The sequence below is a fragment of the Haplochromis burtoni genome, unplaced genomic scaffold (assembly GCF_018398535.1).
Source record: "Haplochromis burtoni strain Fernald_Lab_line unplaced genomic scaffold, NCSU_Asbu1 Contig_288, whole genome shotgun sequence".
In the NCBI taxonomy this organism is placed as follows: domain Eukaryota; kingdom Metazoa; phylum Chordata; class Actinopteri; order Cichliformes; family Cichlidae; genus Haplochromis; species Haplochromis burtoni.
In genome coordinates, this window is record NW_024582649.1 from 159,503 (window position 1) to 179,541 (window position 20,039).

The 20,039-nt window shown below is 40.0% G+C and overlaps 1 protein-coding gene across 2 annotated transcripts in view; it reads left to right on the plus strand.

The window, feature by feature from the left end:
- Positions 1-20,039, plus strand: part of akap6 (A kinase (PRKA) anchor protein 6) — a 234,426-nt gene that overhangs the window by 37,195 nt on the left and 177,192 nt on the right. For both annotated transcript variants that reach the window (XM_005941009.3, XM_005941011.3), the window contains exons 2-3: positions 4,760-5,058; positions 5,235-5,406. In XM_005941009.3, the coding sequence (XP_005941071.1) occupies positions 4,823-5,058; positions 5,235-5,406 (408 nt within the window). In that variant the 5' untranslated portion in view covers positions 4,760-4,822. The remainder of the gene's footprint in view (positions 1-4,759; positions 5,059-5,234; positions 5,407-20,039) is intronic.

Consider the following 20,039-nt stretch of genomic DNA (forward strand, 5'->3'; position numbering starts at 1 on the left):
ACTTCTTACCTGAAGTTCAGTTCACACTTGGACCGGCGGCCGCCTCGGGTCTCTTTTCCTTCTGCACTCTACATGGACATCTTCACCTTTCTGCACTCCTTCCTGGCTGAATAATTGTGAGATATTACTACTACTATAGTTACATAAATGTCTGCTATATTACAAATATCTTATAAAAAATTATTTACTATTAACTGACAATGACAAGAGTTGGAGGAAATTATCAAACCATTTCATTAGGAAAAGAGTAACAAAACACCTCAGTACAAATAAAACTGTATTATTGGAAAATGATTGTGCATAAAAAACTAAAATAACTATTCTGTAGAAAAATGACCCCTTTAGTGTTAAATGGTTTGATATAACTCCTGCAAATGTTTAAGATTGAGCTCATTTTAAATAATTATATGTTTCATGTCTAGTATCGTATTCTATAAATCGCTTGCAGTGGCTGTCCTGCGTCCTGTGTTCTTTTTGATGTATAAGAGTCGGGGATCTACTCTGTCTCTGTTGAATGACTGAGCTTCTCACCCTGTGAAGAAAGCTCATATCTGTGATCTCACTGATTTGGTCTCTACTCAGAGCTTGTGACCATGCAGTAGATGAGGGCAAGGAATGGCAATGTCATAATTTTACTTTTAAGCTCGACTCCCTCTTCACCACAACAGACTGGTATAGCATCCGCATCACTGCAGCCATGGCACCATTCCAGAGTGGTGGTGTTCCCGTCCCAATAGGCAGTCTCAACATTCATGGATTGGACTCTCAGCGTCTTTGCCATTGAACGCCACCTCACACACATCACATCCAACCTCTATGGCACCTCCTGCGAGCGATGAGTGCGCATGAGGGTCCATGTGATCTTTTCAGGCGGTGACTTGCTGAGCCACATATAATTTTATGTCATTAAATGACAATAAATAGCCAAATTGTTGGCTGTGTCTTATAAAAGACCTCACACTGGATCTTTAGTTCCAAGTTTTCAGGTGGATTATACACAGAAGATCCTTCCTTATTGACAGGGCACAAAGATTTAATGGCAGTCGAGATTGTCCTCTGACTAATAAGACATTTTCTAGACAGTGGAACAGCTGCACACCTGGGAGAAAGTTTGAAGTATTCGGTCTACTCAGTCTTGTCCAGCCCACTGTTTCATCAGGAAAGTTTTCTGTAAGCTCCCTTCAGTTCAAATAAATGCAGTTTTATTTATACAGCACTAAATCACAACAGCAGCCGCTTCAAGGCACTTTATATTGTAAGGTAGACCTTACAACAGGGGTGACCAACTCCACACCTCGAGATTTAATTCACAGCTGATTTAAATGACTAAATTACCTCCTCAACATTTCTTGAAGTTCTCCAGAGGCCTGGTGATGAACTAATAATTTGATTCAGGTGTGTTGACCCAGGGTGTTATCTAAAACCTGCAGGACAGTGGCTCTTGAGGCCTGGAGTTGCCCACCAATGCCCTACAATAATACATACAATCCTTAATGTTTTTGTATTCCAGTGTTGTCACTGTTCCTGTGTCTCCTGTCTCCTTCATGGTTTGAGTCTGCAGTTGTTTGTTAGGAATTCTTTTAAAAGGGAGATTTTATTCCTTGGTTTGTCTTGTGCAGTTCTGGTAGAAGATCAAGACACAACTTCTTTCACATGAACTTTTATGGAGGTAGAGTGTATTTCACAGCAAGACATGAGAACTGTACAGACTGGAAAATACACGATATATAGACTTTGCTCTTTTTTCCCTTTGGGTCCACAACATTCTTGTACTTGTTGCCATTTTTGAGATTTTCAGCTTTGCAGAGGTGGCAAAAGCACACACACTCTTTACTTAAGTAGAAGTACAGATACTAGTGTTGAAAAATACTCCAGTAAAAGTTGAAGTACTGATTCAACTTCTTTTACTCAAGTAAAAGTGAAAAAGCACCCTGAAATGTACTCAAAGTGAGGAAGTAGAAGAACATTTCTACCACCTGTCTTTGTGCAAAACTAACTGTGCGACATTAACGTAATAATTAAATTATTATTAGTCTAATATTAGGCGATAGGAAGGCAAACCTTATTTCAGTCTAAATTTAAATTCTGATAAAGGAATCACAACTCACAATAATTTCTATTGAGAGCTCCAGTAGATTTTCTTAGTGTATGATCAGCTGACCTGCTGCTCTCTGTGGCTGTGCACAACTGAATTTAACCAGATGTCAGCAGATGTTTTATGAGTTGTCCTGGCAGATTTCGATCCTCTACACTGACAGTACACTGATTGTGCTGTCTTTTCTATTGTACACAAACAGTAATGACAGCACAGCAAAACAACCTGTTTATCCTGCACTAATTTTACCCTTAAGTAATTTAACCTTTAGTAACACAGTTAGTGTACCTCAGTTTGTTTTGCAGTACATTTCACAATATGAAAAAACCATAGTGTCACATGTACAGACCCAATATCTGATTTAAAAACACACGAAAACGTAATCGTTCGGGCCTTGGACTCAGCAAAGTCACCAACTAATGGTGCTGGAAGCCAAAGTGCTGGTAGTGTACTCATCCTGGGAGTTTTCCTTCTCACTGTCACCAAGTTCTTGCTTGTGTTATTGCAGTCTTTACCTTACAGTATAAATACCTTCAAGCAACTGTTGTTGTGATTTGGCGCTATATAAATAAAACTGAATAGGATTGAACAGAATTCAAATTTACTCTAAGACTGAGAATATGAGCATCCAGTATAATGCAGAGGAGGGGCTCCTTTTGGCTGCGCCCCTCCTATGGGGAATTGCCCCGGCTGGCTATGAACAGATCTGATAGTAGATGGAAATTTAAACATAAAACTACACAAGATTTGTGTGGTATTTAGTGTTTTAATTGAATGCTTTATGTCAGGAGGTGAATGGACTAGAAGAATGGAAAAGGCTTTGTAGAGCTGAAGATGGAAAGAAGACAGAATAATAGAATAAGTGATGATGAAGAGGGAAAGAGGGAGCACATATGCATCTTTGCTCAGTGTGTTGAAGGCAATAATTCTCTCCTGTTTATTCTTTTATTTCGTAAAAAATAATTTGACGTAGCTCTCATTTTTATACTTCGTTTTATCTTAGTTTACTTTGCATTTTTCTTTTTTGTTTATGTACCTTACATGCTTTTCCTAACTGTAACTGTGCAGGTCTGTGAGCGAACAGCTGCTTCATCGTCATCTACATGACAGTCGGAGGGCAGTTTATATCGGTGTTTGTGTACTTCCACAGCTTGACAACAGAATCACCAGTGAAAAGGTCACTTCTCTAATTGGCTCGTCACTCACTCTGTAGGCGTCTTATTGGCACTTTGACCTCTAAATATAAAACATTTACTACAATTAATGTTTAATTTTCTCTTAAATCGCTGGCTTTTTCAGGTTAATGATACATCTTGAGACTTTATTATACATAAACAGAGTTGGTCTACATACAGCTGAGACGATATTACTGTGTTGCCTTATTTTACAGAAATCTGTGTTTTCCTGTTACTTCGTGCTTTTGGGGATCAAATGTATAATATAAAGAATTGGTTTAAAAATATTCCATCACAGGCCTGATGATTTTCCTTTGTGAGAAAGTCAAAACCTGTTTGATAGGCAACAGCAGTTTTATATGCAAAAACCATGAAAGTGAATTGTAAACCTGGATATTGTTATATAAAGCAAGAGTGATATTTATTCATTCATATATGATTTTTTTAAACTAAATTTTTATTATAGTTCACAACCTTACAACTTGTACTTGTCAATATTCACACGTTGAACAGATACAGGAGCAGGAACAGCAATGTAGAAGTACAAATTAAAATAAAAACTCCAAAAAGGAAACACAAAACAATACAAAAACAACAAAAAAACACCTTAATATAATATTAAATAACATGTGACAATCTTAGTAGCAAAAATGAACAAAACGAAACAAACCTATGCTAGTTTATTGAAACGATAAAGCATGTATGGGTCGCCAACGCTCGGTGAACAATTCTCTCTGAATCCGCAGAGCATATAAGTATAAATCTCTCTTACTTTATCAATCCACATAGTATATGAAGGTGGGTCAAGATTTAGCCGCGTAATGGTGATACACTTTAGTGCTGCTGTAAGCAAGATTCTTAAGAGATACTTTTTATTGTTTCCTGTAAAACCCTTTTGTAATACCCCTAAAATGGCAAACTGTTGGTTCTTTGTTAATGGTTGTTGGAAGACTGTATTCAGGGCTTTAAATACGTCATTCCAAAATGAGCAAATTTTTGGGCATGACCAGAATATGTGTGAATGGGTTCCTAAGTGAGTACCACAATTTCGCCAACAAGTGTCAGGAGTTGTAGGGTTCATTTTAGGAATCATCTCTGGGGTTCTAAAACATCTTATGACCACCTCCCATTTAAATTCTCTCCACAGCCCCGAATTAGTCACAAGATGGGCTTCACCGAACACCTCTTCCCAAGTCTCCTCTGAAATTTGAGTGCCAATCTCAGCTTCCCACCTAGCCTTAATATTCAAAGTTGCACTTGTATTAGAACTCATATAGTATTACAAATGGTTGATGGTGCAGCCCTGTTAATTAAACCCGTCTTATTGTTTTCAAATTTTTGAGTATTAGTTTTTCTGCCCACTGTGCTATTTTAGTGTCTGTTGTAGATGCAGTGTTTGTTGTCAGTCCCTTAGCCCTCGTTTTTGTTCTTCCTCTGAATCTCGATGCTTTTATTGACCTTTATATACTCTCTGTTCTTCTCTCTCCAGTGTTATTCAGTGAGTCCTGTGAACCCACATTAGAAATTGTGTACCTCCCCTCTCTCCAACACCATGAGTGTCGTAGCTCTCTCACCGGTGGCCCCTGAGCCAGCCTCGCCGATGCTCACCTCTGTCACTCCTGTCACCCCGAACCTGGACCCCAGCACCTCGAGCTCATTTGCTGCTATCACTGTTCCCCCTCTCGGCCTGGAGCCTCAGTCGAAGGATGGCTCTTCCTCACCGGGCCCAGGCCCCAGTCAGGGAAGCCTCACTGAAGGACCTCACATGGGACAAGACAACTCCCGGAGGTATAAAGCTAGCCAGAGTGATGATCATAACAATTCATGTGTTTTCTCTCATGTTATACACTATTTCTTAAGGTCTAAGAAAGTCTGTGGAAAAGATCACGAGGTAATTCTGTAGCAGTGCTATAAGTCTGTATTGTTGAGGTTGTCTGTCTTGTGTGGCGTATGTTTTTCTTCAGGTCAAAGAAACCTCCGCCTCTCCACACTGGAGCCGACTGGAAGGTCGTCCTACACCTACCAGAGATTGAGAAGTGGCTGAGAGCAACCAGTGACAGAGTGACGCAGCTCACACACTCTGTGGGGCAAGACAGCAACAACCGGCACGTGGACGTCCACTTAGTGCAGCTCAAGGTAGGAATGGATAGCCTGTTTATTTCTGTTTGATGGAAACAGAAAAGGCTTTGACATCTGTTGAATTTAGAATCGCTCGATGAGAATCAACATCATTTTTGAGTCTGTAGCATCTTTTGTGATGCTGGAGATGACAGTTTGTGTGGTATGGGATTAAGATTAAATAAAATCCTTCATTGGCTGCTATAGTAAGCTGATCTCTGATTAGCTTCAGTTTTAAAAAATGTTTAGATGTTAACTTGCAGCTGTTTCATACATGCTGTCATCTGGACCTCATGGCCTTTTAGCTCCTTGACACTCCCTTTGCAGCTATTACTAACATTTATATTTTAGTGGTAGGTTCTGATATTAGTGCCTCCATAGTGTACACTAGTGGTTTACAAGTCTGCCCTACAAGTGAAAGATCTCAGATTTGATCTAAGGAAGGGTTTATTTCTTTGGGGTTGTGCCAGGAAGTGCATCTGGCTTAAAGAGTCCAAATCAGACATGTTGAGCTACCTGCTGTGGAGAAACTGTGTGAATAAGTGAGCAACCAAAAGTAACTTAGATGTTCGTACATGGTGTTATCAGAGTTGAGGCTTAATTTCAGTATTAACTTGAAAGTTCCTGAATATGTTGTTAGCGTTCTGAATGAAATAGAAATATATATATTTGTGTCAGTGCAGGAACGTTAGAGTCAGCGCGTACTGTCTCTCTCTGTGTAACCATGGTGCATTTAAAGGCAGTAGCATAGCGTAGCATACATGCACACGTGTAGAACCTCAGCTGATTCAGCTGTATGACCCCAGGTGGTGAATTTCCCATGATGCCCTTCCTTTCTTCATGGTCTGGATGTTATGTAATAACTGGCTTTTGCTCAGTTACTGACTGTTCATTTATTTATGTCCAGCCACTCCCCAGATTCTTCAGATTCTGCAGCACCAGCCGTCAGTCTTACTCTGTATTATACATCAATATTTATGTAAGAAGAAGGAAATATGTTGTTTATTTTTGATTGCTTGAATTAATGATGTCCGGCTTATACTCAGTCTGGAACAGTTTAAATCCTTCCACAGCTTTGACAGAAACGGCACTTTTTGGGAAATGACTGCTGGCACTCTTTTTCTCTTGATTCTGACCAGATATTGCACAGATAGATCAGTGGAGAGGAGCAGCAACTGTAGTCCAAATTCCCTCTCGTGTTTGAGCTCTTGAACTCTGTAACCCTACAGAGGAAACTCATTTCAGCTGCTAAAATGTTTGAAGGTTAGATATAAACTGACTGGTAAATCGAAACCATTGCCTTCAGCCTTGGCTGCTCCTTCATAACAACAGTCTAGTACATTACTCCACACCCATGAGTAAACAATCCCCAGGGACACTAGACCAGTTTCACTTTTCCCCCACAGTAATTTTTATTTTTTTACATTTCCATTCATGCATTTTGTTAACCAGTGCTGGAGCCTAATTTCAGTTATCATAAAATAAAAGAATTTTCAATAAATGGGATAAATAAAGTATTCATCTTTTTACAAAGTTACCAAAAAATCTGCAGGTTTTGAACTTTTAGTTAGACAAAATTATACATTTGACACATCAACTTAAGTGGTGGGGATTTTGTAATAATTTTAAAAATCATTTTGTGGTGTCAACAAGCTGGATAGATTATATTTCCTCTATTTTTAAATAAACTCTTCATCCATCCCAGCACAGTTGAATCTCACTGAAATCTGTCACACGGGGCTTCCTGAACAGCTATTTGATAGTTCTGGTATTATGTAAGTGAGAGCCAGACATAGGCTGTTCCAGGAGCTCAACCTTCAAACATAGACACGTTTGTCAGGGCATCCCTTCACACTCATTCATTCATGTAGATGGAGTTTTAATCTGCTTAGATGTAGTTGAGGTGGATTATCTTTTATTGATGAGATTATTTTAAGTTTCACTGACTCAGATGCTTCCTCTCCTTCAAGCCGCTGGTACTGCTTGCTCAGTCTTGGTGTGTTGGCCTCCTCTCCTCTGCATCATTTTTGTTGTATGGGTTCTCTAAATAGAACATAGCAGCAGTGGCAGAAGCAGCAGCGATGTTTCCAGTAACAGCTGCAGGACTCAACCCAGAGTCGCTCTGAGGCTTCAGACTGGATGTGTGAGGGAGGGAGAGCGAGGGATATTTTCTATTTCCTGCCAGAGAGCTTGGTCTGTAGCTGAGTCACTCCCTGCCATAACTGCACATTCACACACAACTATAGATGCATGTTGTCTCTTAACATTTTTAACTGCACACATTTTTCTGGAAGCTTCCGAATCCTTACTTTTATTGCACCGGAGGAACCAGTTTTTAGAATCCTATTAAAACACGCATTTTATCCTGTGTATCATAATGCGGACAAATGAAACTATAGAACTGGCTTTTAATAGAGTTCAAAACAAAAGTGGTGCAAAAATCCAACAGAAAAGATCAGGAATACAACATGATCCAAACACAGGAGCTGGGAACCAGGAGGGAGAAGTCACAAATTCTCTGACACAACATGAAGGACAGATGCTTAAACACACACAGGAGGATGTTTGGGGCATAGCTGAAACTAATTAGGGAGAATGATGTAAAGCTAAATATAATATACACGCAAGACAAGAGTTTCAAAGATGCTTCAAAGAGTCCATCATTGTTCCTGTCCCGAAGAAACCCCACCCTGCTTCTCTCAATGACTATCGCCCTGTAGCCCTCACCTCAGTAGTGATGAAGTGCTTTGAACGCCTGGTCAGAGACTTCATCATTTCTTCACTACCAGACACACTGGACCCACTACAGTTCGCTTACCGTCCAAATCGTTCCACAGACGATGCCATCTCTCATCTCCTCCACACATCACTCACTCACTTGGACACTAGAAGGGGGAATTATGTTAAAATGCTCTTCATAGACTACAGCTCTGCATTTAACACCATAATTCCCTCCACACTCACCACCAAGCTGGAGCATCTGGGACTCAGCTCATCTATGTGTCAGTGGATCTCCAACTTCCTAACTGGCAGACCACAGGCAGTAAGGATGGGCGGACATGTCTCAGCCTCCACCACTCTCAGCACTGGAGCCCCCCAGGGGTGTGTTCTGAGCCCCCTGCTGTACTCTCTGTACACATATGACTGTGTGGCCACTACCAGCTCCACCACCATCATCAAGTTTGCTGACGACACCGTCGTGGTGGGCCTGATCTCTGATAACAACGAGACGGCCTACCTGAAGGAGATTAGGAATCTGGAGAACTGGTGCCAGAGGAACAACCTCCTTCTAAACGTCAGTAAGACAAAGGAGCTGATAGTGGACTTCAGCACTAAGCAGGAGAGGAACTACCAGACCCCCGTCATCAACGAGTGCCCAGTGGAGAGAGTGGACAGCTTCAAATACCTCGGAGTTCACATCACGCAGGACCTGTCATGGTCCTGTCACATCAACACCGTGGTGAAAAAGGCCCGACAGCGTCTCTACCACCTCAGACGCTTGAGAGACTTCCAACTGCCCTCCAAGGTGCTCAGGAACTTTTACTCGTGCACCATAGAGAGCATCCTGGCGGGAAACATCTTAACCTGGTTCGGGAACAGCACCATGCAGGACAGACGAGCTCTACAGAGGGTTGTGCGGTCAGCTGAGCGCACCATCCGCTCCGAGCTCCCTGACCTGCACTCAATCTACAGCAGGCGGTGCTGGACCAAGGCCAGGAAGATCGTGAAGGACCTCAGCCATCCCAACAACAGACTGTTCTCTCTGTTGAGGTCAGGAAAGCGATTCCGCTCCCTGAAGACCAACACAGAGAGACTGAGGAGGAGCTTCTTCCCGCAGGCGATACGGTCTCTCAATCACACCACCACACAGTACTGACCCACACATATAGTTCTTACACACACACTGGACTTTCTGGACATTGTTTTCACTTCATCACTTAAATCACTTTAAGCATATTTGCACTGCACAAGACATAATGTGGATTGCACAACACTGGTCACTATATTCTTCATTTCCAGTTAATACTTGTACAGCTGCTGTTATTGTGTATATATATTATTTATTTATTTATATTTCTTCATACATTCTTATATAGTTCTATATTGTGTATTTTGTTGTACAGTTATTTTATTTTCAACTTTAATTTATATATTTTATCTTATTCTTTCCCAGTTAAATTTACCCTTCATTCTAATTTGTGTTGTACAGTTATTTCATTTTTAACCTTAATTTATATTTTATTCCTTCCTAGTTAAATTTACCCTTTTTAATTTTTCATATTTATTTCCTATCTTATTCATAGCCTTTTCCTTTTTTGTTTTCTTTAGGTCACGAGCAGTTGTCCAAGCATTTCACTGCATATCGTACTGTGTATGACTGTGTACGTGACAAATAAAATTTGAAAATTTGAATTTGAAGAGGCTAGCGATATAAAACAGGAAGTAACTCATCAAATAATCTATAATACTAGTTATATAGCACCAGGCATAGCGGAATTAGCTTGGTTTGTCCCAGTATACACTTTTTTGCTTTTGCTTTCTCAGGGACTCAGGTCAGATTGACTACTTTTCTTTTAAAATATTTATCTATTGCTATTTTTGTCTCACTCACAGCAAGACTATTATCTAACTTCTTCGTCTTCTTCTGTTTTACTGGCAGTTGGCAACCCATTTAATTAGAGCAGTTATTTGCACTGCCCTCTAGTGGAAGAGAATGTAATTGTTCTGCCCGTTACTCACACCGGTCATTTAGATTACTAATCCGGTGGAACCAGAAAATCTTCCACGGCACACCTATGTGCCGCAGCACAGTGGTTGGGAAACACTGATCTAAACAACAGCCACCTCATCAATACTGCATACTGCATACATACTCTGACTTCACACTAAAAACGCATGAAGCCTTAAACAACCCTCTTAAATACGCAAGAACCAGAAGTTGTATTCTTTCCTTTTCACTTCTGCTTCTGTTTGTCGCCCTCCAGAAAGATAAAGGACACACAGAAGCTCCGCACATCTGACAGCGTGTGTCGAGTCTGTTTGTTTTAAAGATTACATCACTGTCAGTGCTGGGAAATGACTCGGTCAGACCCACAGAGACGACTGTGTGTGTGTGACACAGTTACAAATCTGGCTTTGTTCTGTGGGTAAATGATGTCACTCTGGCTGTATGTCATTTATTAGCTACTAATGAGTCTTGATTTCTCAGCAGAGCCATAAACAGCAAATCCTGCTATTGACATTATTTTAGAGTATCTTAGCATCAGGCTGAAAAGCTCTATTTTTGTTCATCTGTTCATCCCAGCATCACAGTGACGTGATGCACCACTGGAGGTCAGCAAAGGCAAGATTTTCAAAGTCACAAAGTGACACTCTGACTATACAACGACTGCAAAAATGTCTGAGAAATACGTGAGGAAAGTCATAAAGAAAGATAAATAATACAAATATTGTAGGTTGTTAGTGTTGCCATTAGTCTTTTGTCCACAGTTTGTTGAGATTCGGCGTATTTGTCAGGAGCCGTGCTGACAAACAGCAAAGACAATAAAGAAGCACGGAGAGATCAAAGCGCCAAACAAAAACAGCTGAGATGTTTCTGTGCAGTCAGAGCTGCAAAGGAAAAACAGATGCGGCTCCTTCTGTTGTTGTTGATGGTGTGTGCGTTCTGACGCCTCCGTCAGTTCATGTTTGTGTCGGGTCTGAGCTACAGCCTGCAGAAAAGCTCAGCAGCCTGAATCAGTCAGTGAGCAGCAGCTTTTAGTGAATCAAATCAAAACAGTGCAGAGAAACACAGAAAACAAAAAACTTTGACTCTTTTCTATTTATTCTACAATGAATCGCCTTAAACTTTTATCTCCCAATCCCTCAGTTGTTGTTGATTCATTTCATGTTGCAGATGAAGGTAAAAAAAAAGTCAATAAAGAGTAAAATTATTAGCACGGAGACATTGTACCGGACCTTGAAACTTTCAAGTCAATACTTCAGCATAAATTAAAATAAAATTAATATAAAGAAAATCTTTTGTCAAACAATAGCTAAATTTTATTTTGTCATCATCACATACCGCTGATCTCTTCAGGTGGCTGCTTTAGAGTTCTAACTGTAGCACTGAAGCAGTAAACAGACGACCACCACTGAACAGGTTTACTGGCTCTCATTCCCTGGTTGTCGGCTCCATCTAGTGGTCATTTGTCTTTATTACAGCAAGAGACAGAGCCAATCACACTGCTGATTCTGACGGCGTTTTAGTAAAATGGTTTTGTTAGGAAAGAAAGAAATGTATAAAATGCTGCTTAACCATACCTGACGTCAGATACGATTGCAGATGGTATCTAACAGTATAATATAATCAGCAATTACAACAATAATAAAAAAAGTCCATACGAGTTTTTCTTTTTTACCTTATTTTTCTCCCTGATTTGTTCTACAGTCACATGTCCATAAATGCTAATGGTCATGGAAACTACTTAGATGACAGGATTAAAGTATCTGGCAAGTTCCATCTAAATGAATAATACAGACATGCACTCATCAGTACTTCCAAAGCTAGTCAATAACATGCTGTATCTGATTTATTTCATTCAGAGATGCAGATCTGTTTTTTAAGAAGAGTGATAGAAATCTTGAATTTGGACACTTGGCAAATAAACTGCTATCTGTGTGTTTAAGTTATTATTAAGGCTTAAAAATTGCCTGCAGATGGTTGTGTCTAATTTCTTTTGAACCCCTAAACTTTGAGTACTGTTTATAAAAGTTTTAAACAGTTTATTTTGTGACGTAGTATTTCAATTAATACTGATGTGCAAAACTCACAAAAAACCTGTTAATTGGTAAGCTTCAGTGGAAATAGTTAGAACCAGGCTATGGTTGACCTTCCTTCCAGCTACGTTACACTAACTACATCGTGACTCCTGCTTCTTATACAGGCCCAAATTTGCACACGAGAGTAATGTTAATCTTCCTATTTAACTCTTTGAAGTGTAATTCTGAAAAATCTCCAAATCTTACAACACAGCCTGGCCACCCTAGCCTCACTCCAGGTTTGTATTAAGCGGTTCAGCTCGGCTGCTAGCCTGCAAATAATTGCACTTAAGGCTTTATATGCATATGTTATCAGAGATTTTTTCGGTATTTTGAGAATGAACTCCTGCATTGTATCCCAATACTGAGCATTAGGCTGGAGTTGGTTGAACTTTGACTTAATTGTAGACATGGCGCTGGTGGGTGTCAGGCTCAGCGACAGAGCGGGAGATGGAAGTGGACAGATCGCCAGACTGCTGTTTGAAATTGTATTCATGCCTCTGGTGTTCTGTCTCCTTCTTCATCGTGTCCTCGCTGCTCTTTTCTCACTTTGTTTCTTTCTTTTATTCTCTCCTTCCTTTGCTCTCGCTCTCTGCCCCCCTCCCCTTATCATATTTATAATGCGTTTGCCTGCAGGGCATTTTTCTATAACCTGACCTTGCAACAGAGCGACTGTAGGACACGATTATAGTGATGCAACCACTGTGTGTGTGTGCGTGTGTGTGTGTGTGTGTTGGTATGCCAGCCTCTTAGCCATTCTTAGCATCATGCTGCAGGCGCTGTGTAACAGCTGCATGGAGAATGTCCTGGACTGCTCTGAGAGGCAGAGGCTGCTGCACAGTACAACATACACACCCAAGAATTCTTCATGTGCGCACATGTTTGATTGTTAGAGACAGATGCATCAGTGCTTTTAGTGATTCGGTCATCTTTAGGAAACTTTATAATGTCTGGCTTTGCATACGAAAACTTTCATACAGGTCTTTACAATTTCTTTACATCGTCTTAGAAAAGCATGTTGAAATCTGTTAGTCTCACTTCTTTTCCCGGTCAAACACAGTACTTACATTTGGCACTAACTGTTTCAAATTACACAAATTACAGAAATCACATGAATATTTAATGAACATTGCAACATTTCTACTGTGCAAATTACAGCCAAGTGATTATAAAAACTGTACCTGCAATATGTGAGGCCTGAATCTGTCAGCAGGGTGTTATGTGTTTTTCTGAGTTGTGCAGACTGCTTCTGTGATCTGGTGACAGGTAGAAGGTGATAGAGTGACAAATTTTGCAGTTATCAGGACCTATGTTTGTTTTTACCGCCTGCTGCTTGTCTCACATTTCCTCTCACTTCTTCGGTGGTTTTGTGTTGTTGTTTCCGTCTCCTGCTGGCGCTAGTAGCAAGGCTCACTTTGTGTGGGGTCTTACATTTGCTGGGGACGTGCTTGTTGTCTCCTTTATTTTTCTTCTCATTGCTTACCTTCTATTAACTCCACAATGCAGACGTGTTCGAGTTATCTTCACTACAGTGTGCAGATAAGGACAGGGCACAATGTGGGAGGAGTCCGATATATTTCTTTGGGACATAATCTTCCTTCAGATACAATGAGGTAATGTTATCTGGTTTGTTTTCATGCACGGAAAGCACCCATGGCCGCTGATTCATTGTGTACACTGTGTTCTTAATTCATGTTGTTTCACCTACTGTATGGGAGAAAATGTACCTCAAAGCTTGATGAACTATTACCTCTCCCTAATTGCTGTTTTTTTAATGTTGAGTTTGCTGATCATGTCCACATCCTAAATTGATCCTGAATCATAACAGCTCCCACTCTTCTGAGAAGACTTTCCACATGACTTCACCATTCCCAAATAATTATCTTCATATTTTTTGCTATGTTGGCTTTGTTGGCTGACCACTCCTGGCGTGGGTAACGTGCTAATGACTAAGCTTTACTCTACACAGTCTGTGTGACCTGGGATTGGTGGAGAACAGACTCATTAGAAAATAAAAACATGTTGGGAGTTATTTCCGCATTAAACTTTCACTCCTTCTTCAGGAGAAAATACATTTTCTTTGAAAGAACAGCACCCACTTGTTAAAACTGTGCGCACTGTTGTCCAGCTCTGGAACATGATCAGGTTTTGCTACAGCAAATGTGATCTGTGTGTCCCACAGAGTTTCATTTGAACACAGCCCAGAGGCAGCAGAGTCCAGCCTGCTGTCTCCCAGCTGTCGTGGTATTTCTGTCTGCTGATGTCACCGTCACAGCTACGCAAGGAATTTTGGAATCTCTTTTCAACATGCGTGGCTATTAAGGCAAAGGAGAAGAGGGAGTAGGGAACGAAGAAAGGAGGCAGTAGAGGAACTGAGCCGCTCAAACTTAAATGCCATTAGTTCTAACCAAGACCTTTATATTTCCAGAATATCAGTTTAATGAGGGCACATTTAAGATCCCAGTCTTCAGAAATGTATCCTCATGCAAAAAACATAAACTTGAAACTTTCATATCCAAGCTTTTACCACAAGAAAATTACAGCGTGTTGGGTCAAATGACCTCAGCATCTTGGAGTACATTTACTTTTCTGAGACAAGGACCTCTTGACTTCTACCCCAGGAATCATATTTCACGTGGCTGAACTGTGACCCCTGCCTGTCAGTGGCCAGCTTTCATCACATAACATTGCACTTTCAGGTTGGAGTGTGCAGGTAGAAATAATCAGTGGGCCACATAGGTGGTTGGAAGTCTTGAGGTTGGAGCAATAAATTCCAAATGCTGGTTTTCATCCTAAATGATGAAAACATTTCCTCAAGAGGAGGTGGGCTTATACAGGATATTGAGTTATGTATTGCAGGCAGCGTGCTATCCAGGAAGAATAGAGCAAAAATACAGTTTATTTAATGTACCAATGTTTGCTTTTCACATTAAGATCTTAATTGCCTTCATGTTAAATTACCATTCCTGTATCTGGAGGAACCAGTGTGAATGGTAAGAGTTTTTACTAGCTACCTGACACAACACTGCTGTCAAGGCTTAAGTGTAAAGTGACTGAGATTTACTGAAGCATGAGAGTGAATATTAAATTACCAATGAAAGGAGTTCATGTCTGAAACAAATGTTATGCTAAGATGGAAACCACTCAGTTGTTATTTACAGTCACAGGTCTGCGTGCTTAGAAAGTGCTAAGCTAAAAATGAAGGTTTAGTGTGGAGTGAGAGGAGACAGACGAGGATTTAGAGAGTATATAATATGTGTGTGTGTGTGTGTGTGTGTGAATGGGGTTAGGCCTAAAATAACCTCTGCAACTGTTGTCACCCCTCCTCTCCTCTCACCAACACTCCCACTCAAGAAGCAGGTCAGCACACAAACACACTCACACTACTGGAGTGTCATACGCTCACCATTTCACATATTGGTGCTGCAGTGTGTTTTAGTGCTCTGTGCAGTTATACTGTTTGATTACTCTTGGTGTTTTGGGTGTTCTGGGGGAATACCAAGGAATCAGAAAAAACGACCTGAAAAAAGCCTGTAAGGTAAGGCACGGTGTTAACTGCTTTAAATGTGAATCATTCTTGCCCGAATGATAGCCGTAAACTGAACGCAGTCTTGGCCTGTAATCTGATGAATTTTGTATTAAGTAAAACTCAAGTATGTCCTTATTGGAAAGCTTCCTGCAGTTGTAATTAACTGTAAATTCTGACATTACAAATAAGTAGCATTTGGAAAATATTTATTTCTGCAGTTTGACAGACACAGGCATGTGCTTATTGACAGATTAGTAAATCGCCAGAATTCCACTCGACAAAAACTGAAGCATTAAGTTCTTGGACTGTTTGTACAACAGAGCCGATCATGCTGTTTGTCAGGTAATTACACTAAACTGGTCCATAAAGGCACCAACAGCTCAAATGTGATGGAGCGGTCCCGTTCAATGACTTGAGTTGATGGTGATGTCAGACACGGCAGATGCCTGGCAGCGGTCGGTCATTATACCTGTAACTTTAAGCCTGACAAGTATCCATATCAGTGAGTTAGAAATAAATGCGCCCACCATGCAGTGATTATGAAAGGACTGTTAAAAGAGGCTCGAACTGTTATACCAGGCTGTAAACCTACTTTTTAATGCTCTTATGGGAACTGACTCGTATTTGAAGCCAGCCTTAAGTGGCCAGCAGAGGAACCTTTAGTGCTGGCTTTCAGCCCTGTAGCTTGGCTCTTGTCTCTGGGATTAAACCAGAGGTGTCAAACTTAAGGCCCGGGGGCCAAAATTGATCTGCCAGAGATTCCAATCTGGCCCCTGTACATCTTCAGGACAGTGAAGAAGGAAATAAACTTTATTTAGATTTTATTTTCATAAGTAAACAACAATAAATAATAAATAGAAATAAATAAGTAATAGATAGATATAGATAGCTAAACAAATAAATAACAGAAAGTTCCTTGTTCCTTGATTTGTACAGTCACAGTAAGAGAAGAAGGAATAAAGATATTCTGTCAATTTACAAAAATTTCCATGATAAAATGAAAGGACAGTAATTTAAAATTATAAAATTTAAAACAGATTTAATTCTTATGATTTAATCCCAAAGCAGCATTTTTTTTAAAATCGTGTAGAAAAACTGATATATATTGTTGAAATTACATTTCTTTTTCTTATATTAAAACATCCCAGAGATTCAATGTGTGGTTAAATTTCCTTATACTGACAGAAAGAAGAAATTCCCTGGACGTGGCCCGCGATGTAAAACGAGTTTGACATCCCTGGATTTTAAGGTTTTAAGGCAACACTACTTTTTGCCACATCTCAGTATAATTGTTATATCTTTATCAGTGGTTTTGATAATAAAGTCAGTCAGTTTTGTTTTTGCCTAAGTTCAAATCTGTGCTCATTGGACAAAAGAATCACAGTAATGTCACGTGTACATCTGCTATTGACTGATGTGCCATTTGGCTCATGTATAAACTTATTACTCAGATACTTAGTTCTGTTACATTTTGCAACTTTTTCTTTGCCTCCTTCACAAGACACTCGTGTGAAATGAAGCATTTTTTGCAGAGGACTTTGATTGATGCTCTTTGCCTCCAGCAGAGTTCAAGTTTTTTAAATGTCCAGCAGCAGAGACACCGCTGCAGAGTTCCAGCCTCAGACGAAAAAAAGGCAGAGTTTGGAGTCTTTTTGCAGAAGCTACCACTTTGAAAAAATTACTGTAACAAGTCTTTGTATCGCAGCAGCGGGTCCAGGCCTTCTTTGAAGCGGCTTAATTTGAATACTCCAGGGGGAGAAGGAGCACACTGTATTTGATCTCCAAGGTAAAACATGCTGCGCCGATGGGCTGAAGTGAAAGAGTTGAAGGTTATTAGATCGAATGGGTGCGGATGAGGCCGAGCTGTCGCATGCAGTTTGAACGCGGCCAAACTGAAGCCCTTGATGTCTGCGGTGATGAGGATGAGCAAGGATTAGAGCTGAAGCCCAAGTCGACTTGCTTCAGATTGATTTTAGGCAATTAGAAACCCTGCTGGATGTATGGACTCTGTGATTGACAGGTCATGTCTTAACTCTACGTGACTCGAGTGCATGAAAAACTGTGCAGTGTGTGCGTGTTGCTGTGATCGAATGATTGTCTATTATAGTGATGCAGGAGTTCTTTATAAATAAAGATGTTGAAGCAAATGTATACTTTAAACACACGCAGAAATCCAAATTTAGCAGGCATACATTAATGTATTACTGTGAATCACACACACTCAAATGAAAGTTTATGTAGGCACTGGCAATGCGTAAACAAGCTGTTCAATGTTAATCACCTGTCATTCCAATGAACAGTGAATCTTTCATCCAGTTCTCTGTGTTGTTTTTACAGAGTTGTGAATCCTTCTGTTTCCTCTGTGTGGAACAATATGTCACATAACCTAGATCTAGCCTAGAACTGGGAAATGTGGCTAACACATATAATTGGAATCAATTTTCTATTTCTGCAAATGGAAAAAGGACATTAAAATTTGATTGAAACGTCATTTTTTGTTTAAGATTTGCCGTGCAAAGCTGTCATATGCATAGTTAAAAAAATACGTCGTCCCACTCAGCTATAAACTGTCAGAAAAACAGAGCGTGGACATATGATTTCATAATTAGTTTTAGCGCAGAGCAGAAAAGCCTGCACACTAATTCAGCTGCTCCTGCTGTTTGTGCTCCGTTAGCTGTCATGACTTTCACCTCTGGGATTACATCTCATCGGCAGATACAAGCAGACTGAGCTTTTTTCTTCTTCTTATACATATGGGGACAAAATGATTAAATTTCATTTTTTTAAAAAGTGTTTCCCAAGTGCTGTTAAACAGAGCAAGGTCGGAATTATTAGCTAACTGATGTTAGCAGTTGGTTTTGTATCAGTTTTGCTGGAGAATAGTTTGTAGTAATTGTTGTAGTTTTTCCAAGATAACCCCCAAATATTTAGACTCCTTCCTTATTTTTTAGATGACCGTTTGGGAAAGTGAGTCAAAACTTTTACCACCAGGAGGCAGAGAAAGTTTTAGTGTAGGACCCCCTGGCAATAAGAAACAAGAAAATGCTGCAACACTGTATCTATATCAGCAAAAATAAACTTAATGTGCGTCGTGGCAAACATTACGTTTACAGCATCTTAACAATCTATAATAAAAGCTACTTAGTTAAGTGTCCCAAGTCAGTCTGTTACTCTCGAAGAGCCATCTCCAGCACAACAAAGCTAATCAGAAGTTTGTTCTTGTTTACTCTTTGTGAGTGAGTGTGTATCAGAGGGCCACTTTCCCAATGCTTCGTGTTAGCTTTACCCATGCAACTATTTTTAAACACATGAATTCACAATAAGTAGCTTTAACCAGTTTTCCTTTTATTTTCACATTTAGGTTTTCATCAAAAATATTATAAAATTTCAGCACATTTCAGAGATCCATATGTAAACCTAGCCTTAGGCTGAGGGGACACTAGGCAGTTTTTCTAGCTGAGAGTTGTTTGGCCAAAATATCTGATTACATGAGAATATCTTGCTTAGAAATGCAGATGCATTAAAAAAAAGAGAATAAAAAGCCAGACCATACTGAGACAATGACCAATGGTTTGGAAAAGGCATTTCAGAAAATACAGTTCCTCCTTTAGTCTTCACACAGCTTTTTTGAAAGCTTGAAAACAGAGTGCTTGGTCAACTCAGACCATAAAACACTACCTCTATTCAAAATCTTGCATTTTGATATGCAGATTTCTGTTTACAGAGATCATTAAAGGATAGATATTATCATTTATTTATACATTTTTAATGGCAAGAGGTCACAGGACAGAAAAATATAGACTGATGTAGACACGCTGTCATTGTGAATATATCTGCACACCCTTGGCGGGGTCTCATTAGCTGCTAGTACTCTGCCTGGATTCAGGATCTTCTATGACTTCAGATCCTAGTGGCAGACTCTGTGTTAATTTGGTATGATGGGCCCTCTGCTGAGCGCTGTGATGTGTGTGTATGTGTATTAGCATTTGAAAGCTATGGGTGAATTATTGAAGCCAGTGACATTTTCACCAGTGTTTTAAAGTGACATGACAGCGCTTTGATGACGAAACTTGCTGTGTGTGTGTTAACTAAGGGTTCAAGAACATTGTGTGTGCAGTGAGGGACTGTGGATGTTTTGAGGTTTTACTTGGAGAATTAGTGTACACTGTATTGCCAAGGTTATATGGTGAGTTTTCTGAACATCACCTAGGAGTTTTAAATATATACCATAAGTGCATCTACTATGAGGCTGAGGTGCATCACTGGCAGTTGCCAGTAATTTTATGTCTGCATTAGAAATCAAGAACCTAAGATCAGAATT